At 41.5% G+C, this 15555-nt stretch overlaps 1 protein-coding gene across 1 annotated transcript in view; it reads right to left on the reverse strand.

The window, feature by feature from the left end:
* The window catches only part of si:dkey-82f1.1 (DENN domain-containing protein 2A), a 32308-nt gene extending 16919 nt beyond the window's left edge, over window positions 1-15389 (reverse strand). Inside the window, exons 1-2 of the mRNA XM_067501407.1 lie at window positions 15062-15389; window positions 1176-1262 (exon numbers count right to left, since the gene is read on the reverse strand). Of these exons, the coding sequence (XP_067357508.1) occupies window positions 1176-1261 (86 nt within the window). The 5' untranslated portion in view covers window position 1262; window positions 15062-15389. The remainder of the gene's footprint in view (window positions 1-1175; window positions 1263-15061) is intronic.
* Window positions 15390-15555: the final 166 nt, after the last annotated feature.

The following is a 15555-nucleotide window of genomic DNA, read 5'->3' on the forward strand; positions in this document are numbered from 1 at the left end:
TTGTGATGAAGACCGACAGAGAGTTATTAAAAAGCAGATATTAAAAACATACAAACAATGGATGGGTGGAGATGGGGGTCATTGAGGGTGGAAAGAAGGAAGGGATCAGGGGCACAAAAGCATTTTCGAGCAGCTGAGTTAACATACAGCATGACAAATGGATAAGGGAAAGGGTTTGAAATAGATACAGAGGAAGAACAGCAGACAAAATTATATTGTTATAATGATGTTCCAGTTTTGGACAATTACCCAAGAGAAAGGAACCAAACCTTTAAGAAACACAATAAACCAAAGAATTTGAAATCTTTCCACAGAAAAACCCTTACTGACACAAATTAAATCCCCACCACTGTAATCTAAATAGCACTAATCAGTATTTTAAGATCGACAGAAAGGACCATAGATTGCAGCCATAGATGTATTGGACCATTGCAGCAGGGGGCCAGTAACAGTATCCAGTTGCCATATGCCCAACTTTGCCCTATCCTGTTGTCTAGCCCTGTTTTGTTTATACTATTGGTCCCGCTGGCGAGGGGTGTCTCCAGTTTGCTTAAGCGCAGTAGAGAAATATATGGTGTTTGTGGAAAAAGTGCAGTTAAGGCCCAAGCAAAATGTTGTGGGGAACGTGTAGAGGTATGAGATGTCTGAGAAAAGAGAACTGCTGCAGACTGCCAGTTTTTCTCACTTTTTTTTTATCTACTAGTTTTAGAGGTATTGGTTCAAAATTAAAAGTAAACTGTCATCAATCAGACAACATTTACTTGTAAAATGTATCTTTACTTTCACCTTTATTTCTGATAATGTGTGTTTTTAGTGTGGCTTGTTGGGTCCAAAATGACACTCACACTACAGAACACATTGACTGTCACTATGTCAAAGACCAAAACCACAACCCAAAGAAATGCGGCTACAACATATTCTAGATGTTTCATCTAGGCAATGGAGGGAAGGCTTTCCATCATAAATGTTGATTTGATCCACAACCAAAGTATTAAACCTTTTATATAGATGTTTCTTAAGGCAGTATGTTGACATCTCTCCTAAATGCATTATGTTGGACTTGATCTTGAAATTGTTAAGTCGGCTGTGAGTTTAGTGTACTGGTACTTTCCTCAAAGAGAAGACTTTTTTTAAACTCTTAATGAAATAATCTCAATGGGTTTTAAGGCACCTACCCGTTGACCGATTGGTAGATACAGTTGTCAGTGTTCGTACAGAGCAGCAGGGCCCTCCCACCAGTCATGGTGCTAGCAGCTGGCATCCTGAAAAGTCAAACAAAGACAGACAGTCATTTAGCATAATGTATTAGTACAGTGGGTTACTTGCACTGTGTGTCTGACAAGCATGTTGAAACATGGTGAAGTCAAGAACAAAAGAGACTTTCAGCTCATAGGTCTTAAGTGACAAACAAAACTGCTGCTACAGTTGAAAATATTACAGCTAGTCCATTTTTACTAGATAGATGGAGATGATTCACAAAAACAGGCAGAAACATAGATCGGCAATTAAATCCAGGTCAAAATAAACACAGCTTCTCTTAAAACCTGCTTATGGAAAATATCCAAATACCTCTAACCACTCACTTTGTGGATAGCAAAACTAATTTCTAAACCAAGCAGGAGAGAAGCCGACCTCACATGTTGCATGGCGTCCCTCCAAACTACCGATCCCCACTTGATTGGTAACTGGAGGACATAACTGAAAACAAAGCTTTACGAACAGGCATAAACAGACATTAGCTTCCAGGACCCAAGTGGCATTAGAGAAAACATATGGAAAAACAAAAAACTCAACATTGCAGCAAAACATAATTAAGCTCCATAAGGAAAATATCAGTGGCAGTTAAAAGCCAGAGAAAAGTACTCGGTTCAACAACATTTATCATTTAGTGTCTCGTGCTTGTGCTTTTGCATTTGCCAAAACAGATTTCTGGAGTAATTTCAAGACAACCCCTCTACACACATTTTGCTTTTGCATTTCAGATTCTCTTGACAAACTATCTTTTCATTCCAGAAAATATCTTTTTTAATGCGCTGCATTTTCTCTAGCCCTGCACATTTCCCCCTCTGTTCTTCATTACAGACAAGTAGTGCCAAGCTGATTGTAAGGGGACATATTCGGCCGGCTCAAAATTGTTATTTGCTCCATGTGTCTGAGTATAATGAAACCAGATCCACTTGGAGTGTAGCAAGATCCTCCACATATACCATCAAATTAGAAGTGGTGGCGCACAGTGCTCCTGGCTTGGCTTACGTACAAACCTTGGTGTAGGGTTGGCATGGAGCAGGAGGGCCTGGCCTCTGCATGACATAGATGTGGTTAACATAAAAGAGGCAGACAAGTCAGAGCTAACTCCTTTTGGCATGTATTCATACATTTGGTCCTTTTCACAGATGCATGCTCTGCCACCCAGTTGCATATTCACACACAAAACCTCATATAAAAACACACCTGCATAGATCTCCACATCCTGCCAAGGAGTCCATACTCCAGACTAACATATGCATTCGTGTGTACATGTGCGATTCTACCAGATGTGCTGAGATACTTTAGGGTATTTGTAGGCCATTAAACATTTCCTGAGCACTGCATAACCCAAACCCCCTCTTTATCCCCAGCATATAAACCAGTATTATTCAACCTGACGCCTCTCTCCCCACTGTCTACCTAGAGAATGTAAATCCAATTCAGCTGAATTCCACAAATTGTTGTCCCAACTGGAAGCAAGGTGAGTCATATAAAAAATGCCACAGTTTTGGAGCATTTCATAAAAATGCAGCCAAATAGCTAAACTCTTCCTTGCACCAACAACTTAATTGGCCTATCGGGACCCCTTTTGTGGAATAATTCTGCACTTTTCTCTTCCAGAATAATATAAACAAATGTACAATCAGACATCTTTTATAGCTAGATTGTAGCTTTGTTCAGCTTTGTAGCTTTGTCTTAACCCCTATAGGTCTGAGGCCTAGCCCCCAGAAAGATGAAAAAAGCAGTCTAGAAAGGCTTGTGCCCGCCATCCACTGGCCTGCAGGGCCAAATTATTTTCAGCTGTAAGCTGAGCAGAGGTCACATGTTTGAGGGGAAACATCAACCATTTTATTTTTCTTCCTCCCCCTGTTGATTCTTTTCTCCTTAGTAAAATCCAACGCAGAAATGAGGAACAGAGATCGTGCATGGAAAGTGGGGTTGGCAAATGGAGCTGTAAAGAGTGTATAGATCCTCCTAGTTTTACAATTTTTTCTGAGCAGGGAAGAGTGTTCTATATCACAGTTGGAGAGGAAAGATGGGAGATATGAATAGAGGGAACAAATCAAAAAAAAGAGAGGGAGTCTGGGGAGACAGGGGTTGTCAAAACTAAAGAGGAAAGTAGATATTGCAAAGAATAATATAAGTATACTGTTGCACTGTGAAAACAGTGCAGGCTTTCAAACTGCCCCACTACAGTGTTTGGAGAGCAAAGACCAAAATGGAAAATGCTATTCAGTGCCTTAAAAGGTAATTTGCTATTTTCACACAATTCTGATTTATTGGGCTTGAACATATCTCAAACTTGACTCATACATGCAGAGTTTCCCAGCACTCGTCTGAACCTGACAAGCAGTAGCATCTTGTAAAAGCAGTAAATTTGACAGCATTGCCCGTTTTACAGCGTTTGGTTGCTAAGGAAACTCTTTTCAGGATCACTGAAAGCTTTTGTCTCCTTCAGCTATGGAAACTATTGTTAACCCTGACCCCAAGAGTGAGATGGCCACCATTACAATGCAAAGGCTGAGGTTAGCCATCTGCTGTGGCCAATAAAAACATCACCGGAAACACTGACCCAAAAGACCTCTACCTGCCCCAACCCTTTCAGCCTGAGCTCTGAGGTGTGACAGGTCATACACGCCACAGGAGAGGAAGTGTTATTGTTTATCAGCAGCTGGGTGGATGAGTGTTGGGACGAGAAGATGGCAGTGGAAAATGTGTTAGAATGGAATTTTCTCACAATATTTCTGATTGATATTCAAAATATTGTTTACTAGAATTTTGAAAAATCGTGTAAACCACCTGTTGATTCTATTAGCTTGTTTACCTAATGAGATTCAGATCTAAAGTATTATACAAAAAAAAATCATCTAAAGCCAGACCTCCAGGTTTGGCTTTAGATGAAAGGCGACTGGTGCTCAGTGAAGAGGGTAAAATCCTAAAAGCCTTTTATTAGATAGAGATAGCAGCAGTCTGGGTCAGAGGCAGGGCGTCACCTATCAGTTGCATAACACCACTGCACGAGTGCTCCATTAGTGGATGGACAGTGGTTATCTGGTCATGGACAAATTCATAACATGTAATCACATATAGCTCTGGGACAAGATTGTTGTTTGCACAGTGTTGTGATGTTGAAATAAACAACATCCCGGATATTGCCGAGCATCTCCTGTTAAAATCTGTAGAGTGCTAGCAAGTTTTTTCCAGAAGACACTCAGTGTTCAGTGGTTGAGCATTAGGTTAGGATGCAAAAGGCCACGGGTTCGAATCCCTACCCACCAGGTGTGGCCCTGGACAGCCACCAAGGGGCCCTTGGGGCCAGTCCTGAGCCGAAATAAAATGGGAGGGTTGCGGCAGGAAGGGCATCTGGTGTACAACGTTCTGCTGTGGCGACCCCTAGAGGGACAAGCTGAAACCCGCTGATCTACTCAATCTTTGCCACTAGCTACTACTTAGCATGGCTAGCTGCTAAAACACAACTTAGCATAAGGTCAACTTCACATTTTCTATGCATCATAGTCTATTATCCAACCAATGCATTTACCTTACAAATTGGAAGTCGGAGCTCCGAATGACGTCATACCTGAGGCGACTGTATTACAGTTGACCAGCTAGTTTACATAACAATACCAGTTCTAGCCAGGTTAACAACACCAGTAAAGCACTACAAATACCTTTGTGCATAAAAACCCACAGTGGGTGTTCAATTTAAAAGTTTCCAACTGGGAACTTGGAAATTCGGACTTGACAGTACAAATGGAACGCAGCATGAGAAAATGTCAGCCAGGTGTTGAGGTGCTAAGCTCCTAATATCACAACTTCAAGTTTTGCTGTTGAAGTTAAATTAGCTTTATCACACAGATGGTTCAGGGTTTCATAGCCATCTTTATCAGGCCTTTGGGTTGTTATCAGCGACTTGCCGGCTGACTGCTGCTTTTGCACTGTGGAGGCCTGCCTGCCTCTCCCCAACAGCTGCTTCTCATAAAGATTTCATCCTCCCCACTATCCCCACTGTCCCTCTATCCTTCTGCCCAGCCCTGCAGAAACAGCTAAAGTCATGACATCATCTTCCCTTGTTTGTTCTTTCCCAGAATGCCTTTTCCCCCCTTCTCTCTATGTTATTTTATGACTGGGAACAGTGGTAAGCCTAATGGTTAGAGCAAACTGGAATGACTGGACGCGGCTGGAATGTCACCACTGCAGTGCCCTTAAGCAAGGCCTTTAATGGCAACTGTTTCAGTTACCAATGGGACCAGGGCATTCCTGCAGAAGAAAGGTAGCATTTATCAGGAAACAATATGAAATGCAGAAAGCAAATTAAAATGGACAGCACCTAAATTATTATTCATCCTTATGACTGAGACCTCATGTAAAACCAGTACAAGGAAAGGAGCCACTGTTGCTCTAAATGTGAATTAGATTCTACAAAAAAAAAAAAGATTTACTTTTCTCTTTCTGCACCCATGGTGTTGAGGACCCTAAGCACTACAAAATATGTCTCACTATACCAAAACATGGCCTGGCAAGGAATTTAATGCACCACTGCATATTTAGCCAGCTCTTTCTGGAATGGCAAATTTGGCTAATTTTCCCCCCAAGTCCTCCATGCTTTTACTTCTCCCTTTCATTTTCTCTTTCATTCCCACTCAGTCTTGGCGATGGAAGCAGAAAAGCATGATGGACGAGGGAGTAAAGGACTGGAAGCAAGGATGAAGGGGTACTGTTTTTTAATCCTTAGCCCCTCTTTTTCTTTCATACAGAACTGTACCACTTCTTAAGCTCTGCAGATGTGGAGCAGAGATAATTCATGTACAGCCAATTTGTTACAAGTACTGCAGGGTTGCCAGATCTGACATTAACTGTTTGGTTTGAGCAACATGGGAATTTCACAATGACTGACATGCAGCCTTGACCTGATAGGCTTTAGAAGGGTTTTGCATGGTTCCTAAAGAATCAGGAAAGCAAAGGTTCATTGTAAAGGAAGGGATGTGTGGAGAGAAGAGAGGAAAGAGAGGGTCGGGAAACAAACAATAGAATTTTATCTGGGCTCAGCAGTGTCCTTCTTTCTTTTTCGCTCCCTGTTTCTGTCTCTATGTCCTGTTCAGGGCCCCTGCTGCTTTCCCAAGCTGATTTCAAAGCAAGGCCTTGGACATGAGCCAAACAGGCCAATCGACTACAGTATGTGTGCCTGTATCTCTGTTTGTATCTATCAATGCATGTGACAATCAGAAAGTGTTACAACTCTGGGAAGTGTACACTGACTTTTACAAACGTCCATGTTTACCTCTCTCTCATCTTCATCTCTATCTCTTTTTTTTCGGGTTTTGCTGCACTTATCCCTTTTCTGTCAGCTGGTTTTCATTCTATATTGAACTACAGTCCACTGGGATAGGAGTGATGTACAGTGGTAACTGATTATAAAAAATAAGGGGGGACAAGACAAGGACAGTGTCCCATCTAAAAAAACAATCATTGTCCACTTGGCCCTTCACCTCTCCCCCTGCTCCCTCTATTGTTAGGAGAGGATGAATGCCAGACAGCATTGAAACTGGGTTAGCCACAGATCCAGACAGGAACCAATGGGGGATACCACATACAATTAATTTCTCTCTGCATGTTTTTTTTACTTATCAGGCCATTCTAAATATATATCATAAGTATCCATTGTTGTATTTCTTACTCCACACATAGAGCATTGATTGTTATTGTGGTTGTTCTTTATATCTGAGACTCCTGAAAGCCTTGTTGTCTGCAGACCATCCTGCTGGGAGCTGGAGAAATGGGCCAACATATTACCTCAGAAAATGGATAAACAGACCTTAATTATAATTGGGGCAACAGAGCAAACCACTGAGGATATAATTATGGTGTGAAGCACAACCAAGGGACATCATTTAGCAGGCTGCCTATGCATGAAATGAGCAGCTATTTTGTTGTTTGGGATTGCGCACATAAACAGACAGGAAGTGTGACGTGACTTGCAGGAAGTGGGGGAACAACTTACATCCTGTCTCCTGAAATGACGTCATCTGACTTTTACACAGCACATTTTTCTTGCTTACCAATTCATCTAGTACAGTAAGAACTTGACTTTATTGTTGATAAATGGGACAGCACTGACATGCACAAGGTCAGAAAAGCAGCAGATGGAAGGAAATCTCTAGGGGAACTTAGCAAAATCAGCAAAGTCCTTCCAACTTAACTTGCTCCATTTGTCAGAGTTTACAAACGGCATCCTCTTCCCTTTGGACAATGTGACTTCCATTGCACATTCCAGTGGCCACTGCAAATGATGGAGCTTCCAACCTAATGATGCCCTAAAGACTTCAGTATGATAAGAAATCTGTAACATCCCCACAGCAGAAAAGCAAGGTCATTCCAATGATCCAGAGAAAGGAGGGGGGGGGGGGGGATCTGTCCTGGAACCAAAGCAAACAAATCTTTCTCTACCCCTCCATCTGGGAAACAGTGTCATGTTTCGTCTCAGTGCAGAGGTGGAGCATCTGTCCTTTGATTCCCTCCCACAGACAAGTCAGCCCCTCCTCCCTACCATTAGCAGAGCTCCTGACTCATCCCCAGTCTGTTCCCAATTACCCCACCAGCTTCAACGGGTCCATGCCAACTCATCTCAGAACTGTGCTTTTAAACAGCTCTCACTTTACCTTCATAATCCAAAAATGCACATTTGCTACATTTGCAGCTGAAACACAAGTCCGAACTTCAGCCAGTCATGAAGGTTTGGTATGGCTAAAGGCCTAAGAATACCTAAACCATAAAAACAAGTGCTTTTTGAAACATTTAACACTTGAAGGCACTTTTTCAGTGGTTGAAGAGAAGGCCAGGACAGGACCGGGACAAAAAAAGAATGACATATCACATACAATGTTAGCGGGTGATTTCTAGGACGTAGGATAGTTTAGAAAATATGAGCAGCACATGTGAATTGCACACAAAGCACAACCACCACTTGGCTAACTATATGCTCAGATTTATACATTTCAACTTTTTTTTAATAATTTCAAGCCAACTTCAAAGAAAGCGACAAAGACCAACTGTTGTGTCAGCTCATGTTGACGTTTGTCTGGCCCAGCAAGTGTCACTTAAACAAACCGCAAAGACAACATCTAACAGACATGTAGCAGGCATGTTTTGTCACCTGCATGAGAAGGAGACAATATGAAAAAAACAGTGTTAGTTTACCATTTTCACACCACTCTCATTCACCACAGATGGTTTGTAGCTACTTCTAATACACGATATATCAGATAATATGTTCAAAACTGAACTGGCATTGTTAATACAATGGTGACTGTTGGCTTGGTGGGTCACGACCCTTGGGGAGCAATGCTTGCCTGCCACTCAGGCAAACATTTGTATGCCAACTTTTAAATAAATTACCGATTAAACATCAGCATAAACTTAAACATTGTTATTGTGAGCATGTTAGCATGCTGACTTTAGCATTTAGCTCAAAGCATTGCTGTGTCTAGGCCAAGCTTCACAGAGCCACTAATGTAGCTGAATGAACCAATTAAAAGACTTGTATTGATGTTAAACAACAAAGTTATTCTGTATCTGCTTATGGTTCTGCCGTTTAAAGTTTCAGTTCCCTTCATCCTAAAGCCTAATGAGTATACGCCACACACTCATCTTACAGTATGAAATAACATCATAGTGTAGATGCACGTGTGGTTTGAGTACTGTGGTTGTGGGAAACATAAAATCTTCACTGACAGACTAAAGCCCCATCAGACATGTTCTGGAATCAGACATTTTCCAGACTTTCTCTGGGGGTGGGTGTATGTGTGAATGCAAGCACCCAAGTCTGTTGGCCCTGACATTACCCGGACTTTACCCAGCCAGCTTCCTACTGCAAAGTCCGGATTATCTCCACCCAAGCTCATTTGTGAATAGAGGAGGTAATACTCTGGAGAATTCACCATGAGTGAGTGAGCGTGGCCTGGCAAGGAATTTATTGCACCACTGCACATTTAGCCAGCTCTTTCTGGAATGGCAAATTTGGCTAATTTTCCCCCCAAGTCCTCCATGCTTTTACTTCTCCCTTTCATTTTCTCTTTCATTCCCACTCAGTCTTGGCGATGGAAGCAGAAAAGCATGATGGACGAGGGAGTAAAGGACTGGAAGCAAGGATGAAGGGGTACTGTTTTTTAATCCTTAGCCCCTCTTTTTCTTTCATACAGAACTCTCTTCTCTCAGGGCATGATCCTCCTGACATTCTCTAGAGTTCGTGTTTGAAACAGCCTTAAGTAATGTCATTGACAGGAAAGTCTGCAAAACAAAAGGAGCTACAGTGCTCTTCTTAGCAATGATCCCTGCTGTTTGGCAGGCAGTGATGAATTTTAATTCATGCAGATAATAGATAAGCACGCCTTCTGTCATCTGCAATCACAGCTGTATTATATTTCACCACGCCTTTAAAATGCAGGTCTCAGATGTGACATTTCCTACACCTCACACAATACCTGTAACTGCTGTTAACAGCACCCAAAGGACCTGGGATTTGCAGACATGTGAGGAAGTGTCATTGAATCCAAAATCATTCACAGGCAGAAAATGACTAACTTACAATTACCTACAGTGAGTAGTATTTACAGCTATGTGATGTTACATTGTGCTGACATTCAATATGGGATTCCTGAGCCTAATGGCAAAACCTCTCATCTCCAAAACAGGCTTAGCCACAGTGAATGTGCAGCAGTGAGTGGACCTACAGATCCTTTCAACAATAACCTGCCTTTTTCAGCACACTAACTTTATTCTCTTGCCCCCAGATCGAATTTCTCCTCCAAGCCACAGTTGCTGAGCTGAGGGCCAATGCCAAAATTCTCTCCTATCCTTTGTCTTCCTGTTTTTCCCCAATTCACGCTTGAGAATTCCCACCAGACATCCCCCGTCCCATCCTTGTTCCTCTGCTCCTCTGCATGCTTGCACAAAAAAACCAAAAAAAACAACAGATTTTTATAACTCACCCGCTGATCCCCAGGGGAACCCAACAAGGCGAGATCTTGGGAAAGTGTACTTCCAGAGAGTACACTCCAAAGTCAGAGTCAAAGACGACATTTTTGACCTCCACACACCCTATGACCAACAACTGCGAGTCTGGGCCAAGACAGCCACTGAACAAAAAAACTGAAGGAAATCAAGCTACACCAATCTAAAGATGTGCTTTTCCATCATCATCTCCTCAGGAACTTCAGGGCAAACTTTACTCAACACATACAAAAGAAAATATGCAATTACTCTATATCCTAATGGCATGCAACATCAGAGCTTATCCTGGCAGACTCAGCTACAGCAATATAATTAAAGATTACATTATTATATCCATTATTACACTGGAGACAGACAAAGTAAAAACTACCACTTTCCCAGCACTGGAACCTAACAAGACAGTGTTTAGATATGATTTGGTATGATCAAAGCTCCCCTGTGTCTGCAGTGTGTCTGGAGTATCTACTCATTAAGTTGTTACACTTGAATGCTCATTTAGAGATTGTTTTAATTATCATTCTAGAGTGGATCCCTAAATTGACAGGTAAACAACATTCTTTTCATTCTCAGTCAAAGCTCTGAGAAGGAAAGAGAGGAGGAAAAGAAGAGAGGTTGAAGAGAAGAGAAAGATAAGAGAAACTGGAACTCTGTAAATCATTTGAATAATATTTGTTCTACTAATAACAACAACAACAATTATAATTATAATAATAATCATAACAATGAGGCAAGCAGCTTAAATCAGTGAGCTGAACAGTGCAGTAAGAGTTACAATTTGAAACCTGACAAATGGTAAATGCATGCTCGTGTGTGTGTGTACAGTATATCACTGGATGTATGTGTGGACATCTGTTTGTATCCATATGTCAGTGCATGGTCTAGTTTCTGTGTCTGTTTCCATGTGACTTTTCCTGTGCCTGTTTTCCTGCAGGTGTGTTGTCTGGAGTGTATGTGTGTGTAGATGTAGTGTATGCCCTCAACACATGCTGCCAGTGGGCATTGCCACAAGGCCTCACCAAGCTGGCAACTCCGGGGCACTGGATGGTCATAACCAGCAATGGATGATCTTCCAAATCCACATCTAACACCCTGGCATCACACTGTCCCCATGTCTTTGCTTCTCTCTCTCCACTCACAGTCTGTACTGTAACCCATGTAAACAAAGCAGCAAGACAAGGATTCAGCTTTACATGTCCTGTTAAATGTCCAATTAATAGTCACAGCATTTTCCCCCAAGCCTTGGTCTGATTTCTTTTTATTTCAACTAAGACACTTACCAGGTGTAAACTGTGTGTGTGTGTGTGTGTGTGTGTGTGTGTGTGTTGTGTGTGTGTTGTGTGTTGTGTGTGTGTGTGTGTTTTTGTGTGTGTGTGTGTGTGTGTGTGTGTGTGAGAGAGAGTGTCAGCAAATGAAAAAACTATGGCCAGCTGCCAACTGGATAAATGTCTTCAGTATCCAGTGTGATGGTATTCATTATCCATGCAGTCGTTTATGTATGCGTATTGCTTGACTTTTACAAAGACAGGGTTTAAGGTGTCTAAGATGGTATGCATTATCCATGCATCTGTGTATGTGTGTGTGTTTCGTTCATGACAAAACCCATGACCATCTACCAGCATCAGCCCCCCCTTCCCGCCATATCTTTGTAACAAGAGGAATTCTTTTACCATCACCGCAGGACACATTTTTTCTAAGCGTGTCACTGTGATAACAGCAGCGGCTTGGGAACGGCAGGAGTTTGGCTCGGTAGAGTCTTTAAGTCACAGGCTGCCCTGCAGAGTGGCTGTCAAAAGCCAGTTCCTCCAAGAGGAGGGGTGCATGGGCTATACCCTCCTAAAGTCCTGCTGTCACTTTTCAAAGCAGAAAAGAATGGAGAAGACGGATGTCACGGGATAGGTCCTCTAGCGCACGCAATCACACACACACAGACCAACCACATGCCACTAATAACATATATGCAGCCTGTGCTGTACACATAAACAACATATATACACACACATGTGCGAGCCCATAGACACACACAAAAAACACCTATTGTGCACTTTTGTAAAAACCTACTTTACAGCTGTTCTGGATGTAAAACTAGCATCTAACAATTAACTTTACACTTAAACCGAACCTGTGTAAATTGAGCCTGTAGTGGAGCAGTTTTCCTGGATGAATTAGCACTTTTGTGACTCATAACAATCAGCAAGGATCATTTCTCCACTTCAGCTCAGGACTTCCAGGACAAAAAAAAAAAAAAAGAAAGAAGCTTATTCAGTTGTGAGAGATGACAGACTTTTCATGATGCTAAACAGCTGGTGTTTGCGTAGTCAGGAGTTTTTTTTTCCCCGTCATACAAAGCATGCTGATGCATACTCATGAAACATTCTCTTAACCTCCACTTTTATTTAGGACCTCGTGTCGTAATAATGCATTTCTGTCAATATGGTAGAAATTATGAGTCACTGAGTTATAACATGGATGAGCATAATGTGACCATGACATGACAATGACTGTGTCAATAATTTGGGGTGAAGAAGTAGAAGAAAATGCTTGGAGAATGAATGTGTGTCTGAGAGTAAAATGAATCACAGAGAGAGGAAGACAGAATATTCACACTCGCAGAGCTTCAAAGTCATGTATTCAAGGTCACGAATGCCCACTTGTCCATTGTTTTGCACAGCAGTCAAGCAGACAGTCTGACTCGGAATGTAAACAACTGACCCAATTTGACAGACCAGTGTGTGTGATAGTAACACATCATGGCTCCAGAGCCCCTTTACAAGATTGCAGTGCATTTATTACAACTTTACTAGTAGACAGACAGTCCCCACTACTTTATCTAGTCTATAAACCTCTCCACAGTGTTGGCTATAGAATCAGCCAGTCCCTTACCAAGTTAAGTAGACACACAAACACCCCCCCCCCCCCCCACACACACACACACACACACAAGCGACCTGTGATTGGTTAAAGATAAAAGCTGTCTTGTCTCTAGCATTAGCATATCAAGCACAAACAAACAACACAAACAGAAGAGGGGGAAAAAACAGACCACATTTGACCCTGCAAGTTCAGAAAGTTTTCTGGTTACAGGATTACTGCATTCAAAAAGAGCTAAAATGTGTAATATTTTTAATATTATGTGTGTAAGATATTGGTCTTTCCTGGGAAAGTAAAATGATGTTGATTCTAAAAATTTCCTGAGAAAAAAGAAAGAATCATATGTGTTTAACACATCTGTTAAATTTGCCTTGTGGAGTTTTTGATCACTAACAGCTATACAGAGCAATGAACCTATAGGTTCCTATTTTGTTTCTATCATGTGTCCCTTCAGCATGTGCAAAACATACGTTAAACACAAGCCATATGTAAATGATTACCATCTTACATATTTCTTCTCACCGCAAAGCTCTGCCACGGGAGGAAAACATCATATCAATTGCTAGTCAGGCTTGTACATTAACTTGCCAAATACTATATGTTGGTTAATAAAACTGACTTTTCCTTCAAAACCCAGAGATGTCTGTTGAAGTAAAGGCTCCGGTCAATTTAAACAAACCAAAGTTTGTTTTAAAAGCTCCATGATATTTCCAAGCATAAAAAAAAACATTTGCAAAGGTTAAAGAGGGCGAAAAGATTAGGTCTTAATTGTGCATTCTGCTGAATAATAACCCAACATGGGGCGTTTAACAGTCAGACGACAGTATGATTCTTTCTTTTTTCTCATCTTTTTATTTCCCTGGGAAAGACCAATGTCTTACAATAAAAACAGACCATTCAGTAGCTGTAATAAGGTCATTACAATTGTATTATCTAATCACTTGACAATCAAACAGTGTGAGCCAGTGCTGTGTGCCAGTTTTTTCCATTGATTCATGCTGATGAAGCCTGTGCGTAGTGCTGTTTTCTCTGACCATTTATAGCTGTTTGCTTTTGCTTATTTTTCTCATTTAATACTATATTCCCCCCAGAAAAACTGCTGCTGAAGATTTAAGATGTATCGCTTCCTTTTGCATGTATTCATGGTGCTGTGCAATATATTTAAAACCCAACTTTGCAGTTTCAATAATGCCGGATTATGAATCTGACAAACTCCTAATCTCTAGATTTTTACAGCCACCTGAAGCTGAAGCTTTTGGTTCAGTAAGGAGGATTTCACCCCTGCCCGCCTCCCTATAACAATACAAGTGCTGTGGTCTATGCATGAAGTGGTGGCTTTGTTCACAGCAAAGAATGCTCATCTTCCTTATCATCTCATCTCAACAAGCCGGAGTGGAATGTTATGGTTAAAGTGTACATTATCACTGTTATCATATTACTCACCACAGTATCTATCATCACTTTGTTTGCACTTGGGAGTAATAAGCCAATGAGAGATGATAAACCATTGGCGTGCATGCGTGGTCACGTGTTCTCAGCGAGGTACAGATAAGTCTCTTGTGAGAAGCAGTAATGGACTTGGTGAAAACAATGTGAGAGTGGCTACTTGAGCAAAACTAGGGCATGAAACCAGAGCCAAAGCCCTGAAGAAGGAAATAAAAGCTCACCCTAAAATTTACCATCCAGATTGCTTTAAAAAAAAAAAAAAGCAAAGATGTAAATTTTGCACATGGGCACACACACATGCCTCCTGACATAGTCAAAAGCCACACACAATAATGCACATTTAGTTACCACATATATATCTAATAATCCACTATAATAATTTTTAGAGATTAAATCCCAATTTTTCTTAGAATTTAGTGACTTTGTTGTTAAGTAAAGAATAGAAAGCCAGCACACACACGTACACATGCTGTCATACACACATCATTACCTTTCTGAGCTGGATGAGCCCTGAATAAGTGCTCTTGGAGTAGTTCCTCATTTTGTGTAATCTGACTCCACAGAAGATAGCATCCACTTGCATGGTTCCTTTCCTTCAAAGTAGTTAGCCTCCCCCCCCCCCCCCCCTCCCTCTCTCTCTCTCTCCTCTCTCACTGTCTTTCTCTCTTCCTTGGTTTTTAAACCCCTACCCCTGCCTCTGACTTGTTTCACTTTGCATATCAACTGCTGCCTGTACCACCTACATTTAAAAACAGGGAAAGACACAGACTGCAACTCCAAGCACAGCAAAAAGTTTAAAAAAGGGCACAAAGTCAGGGAAATCCCTCCTCCTCTCCAGCCACCGGGCTAAAATGTTTACAGCTCTTTCTCCTCTCTCAACGCACACTGACTCAGTCGGACTCCCTATCTATCAGAGAGTTGCTCGTTTTCTCTCCCCTTCTCAAACTTTTCCCACCCCTCCTTCCTTCATGCAAGCCCCCTTTC

The sequence above is a fragment of the Channa argus genome, chromosome 4 (assembly GCF_033026475.1).
Source record: "Channa argus isolate prfri chromosome 4, Channa argus male v1.0, whole genome shotgun sequence".
NCBI classification, from domain to species: domain Eukaryota; kingdom Metazoa; phylum Chordata; class Actinopteri; order Anabantiformes; family Channidae; genus Channa; species Channa argus.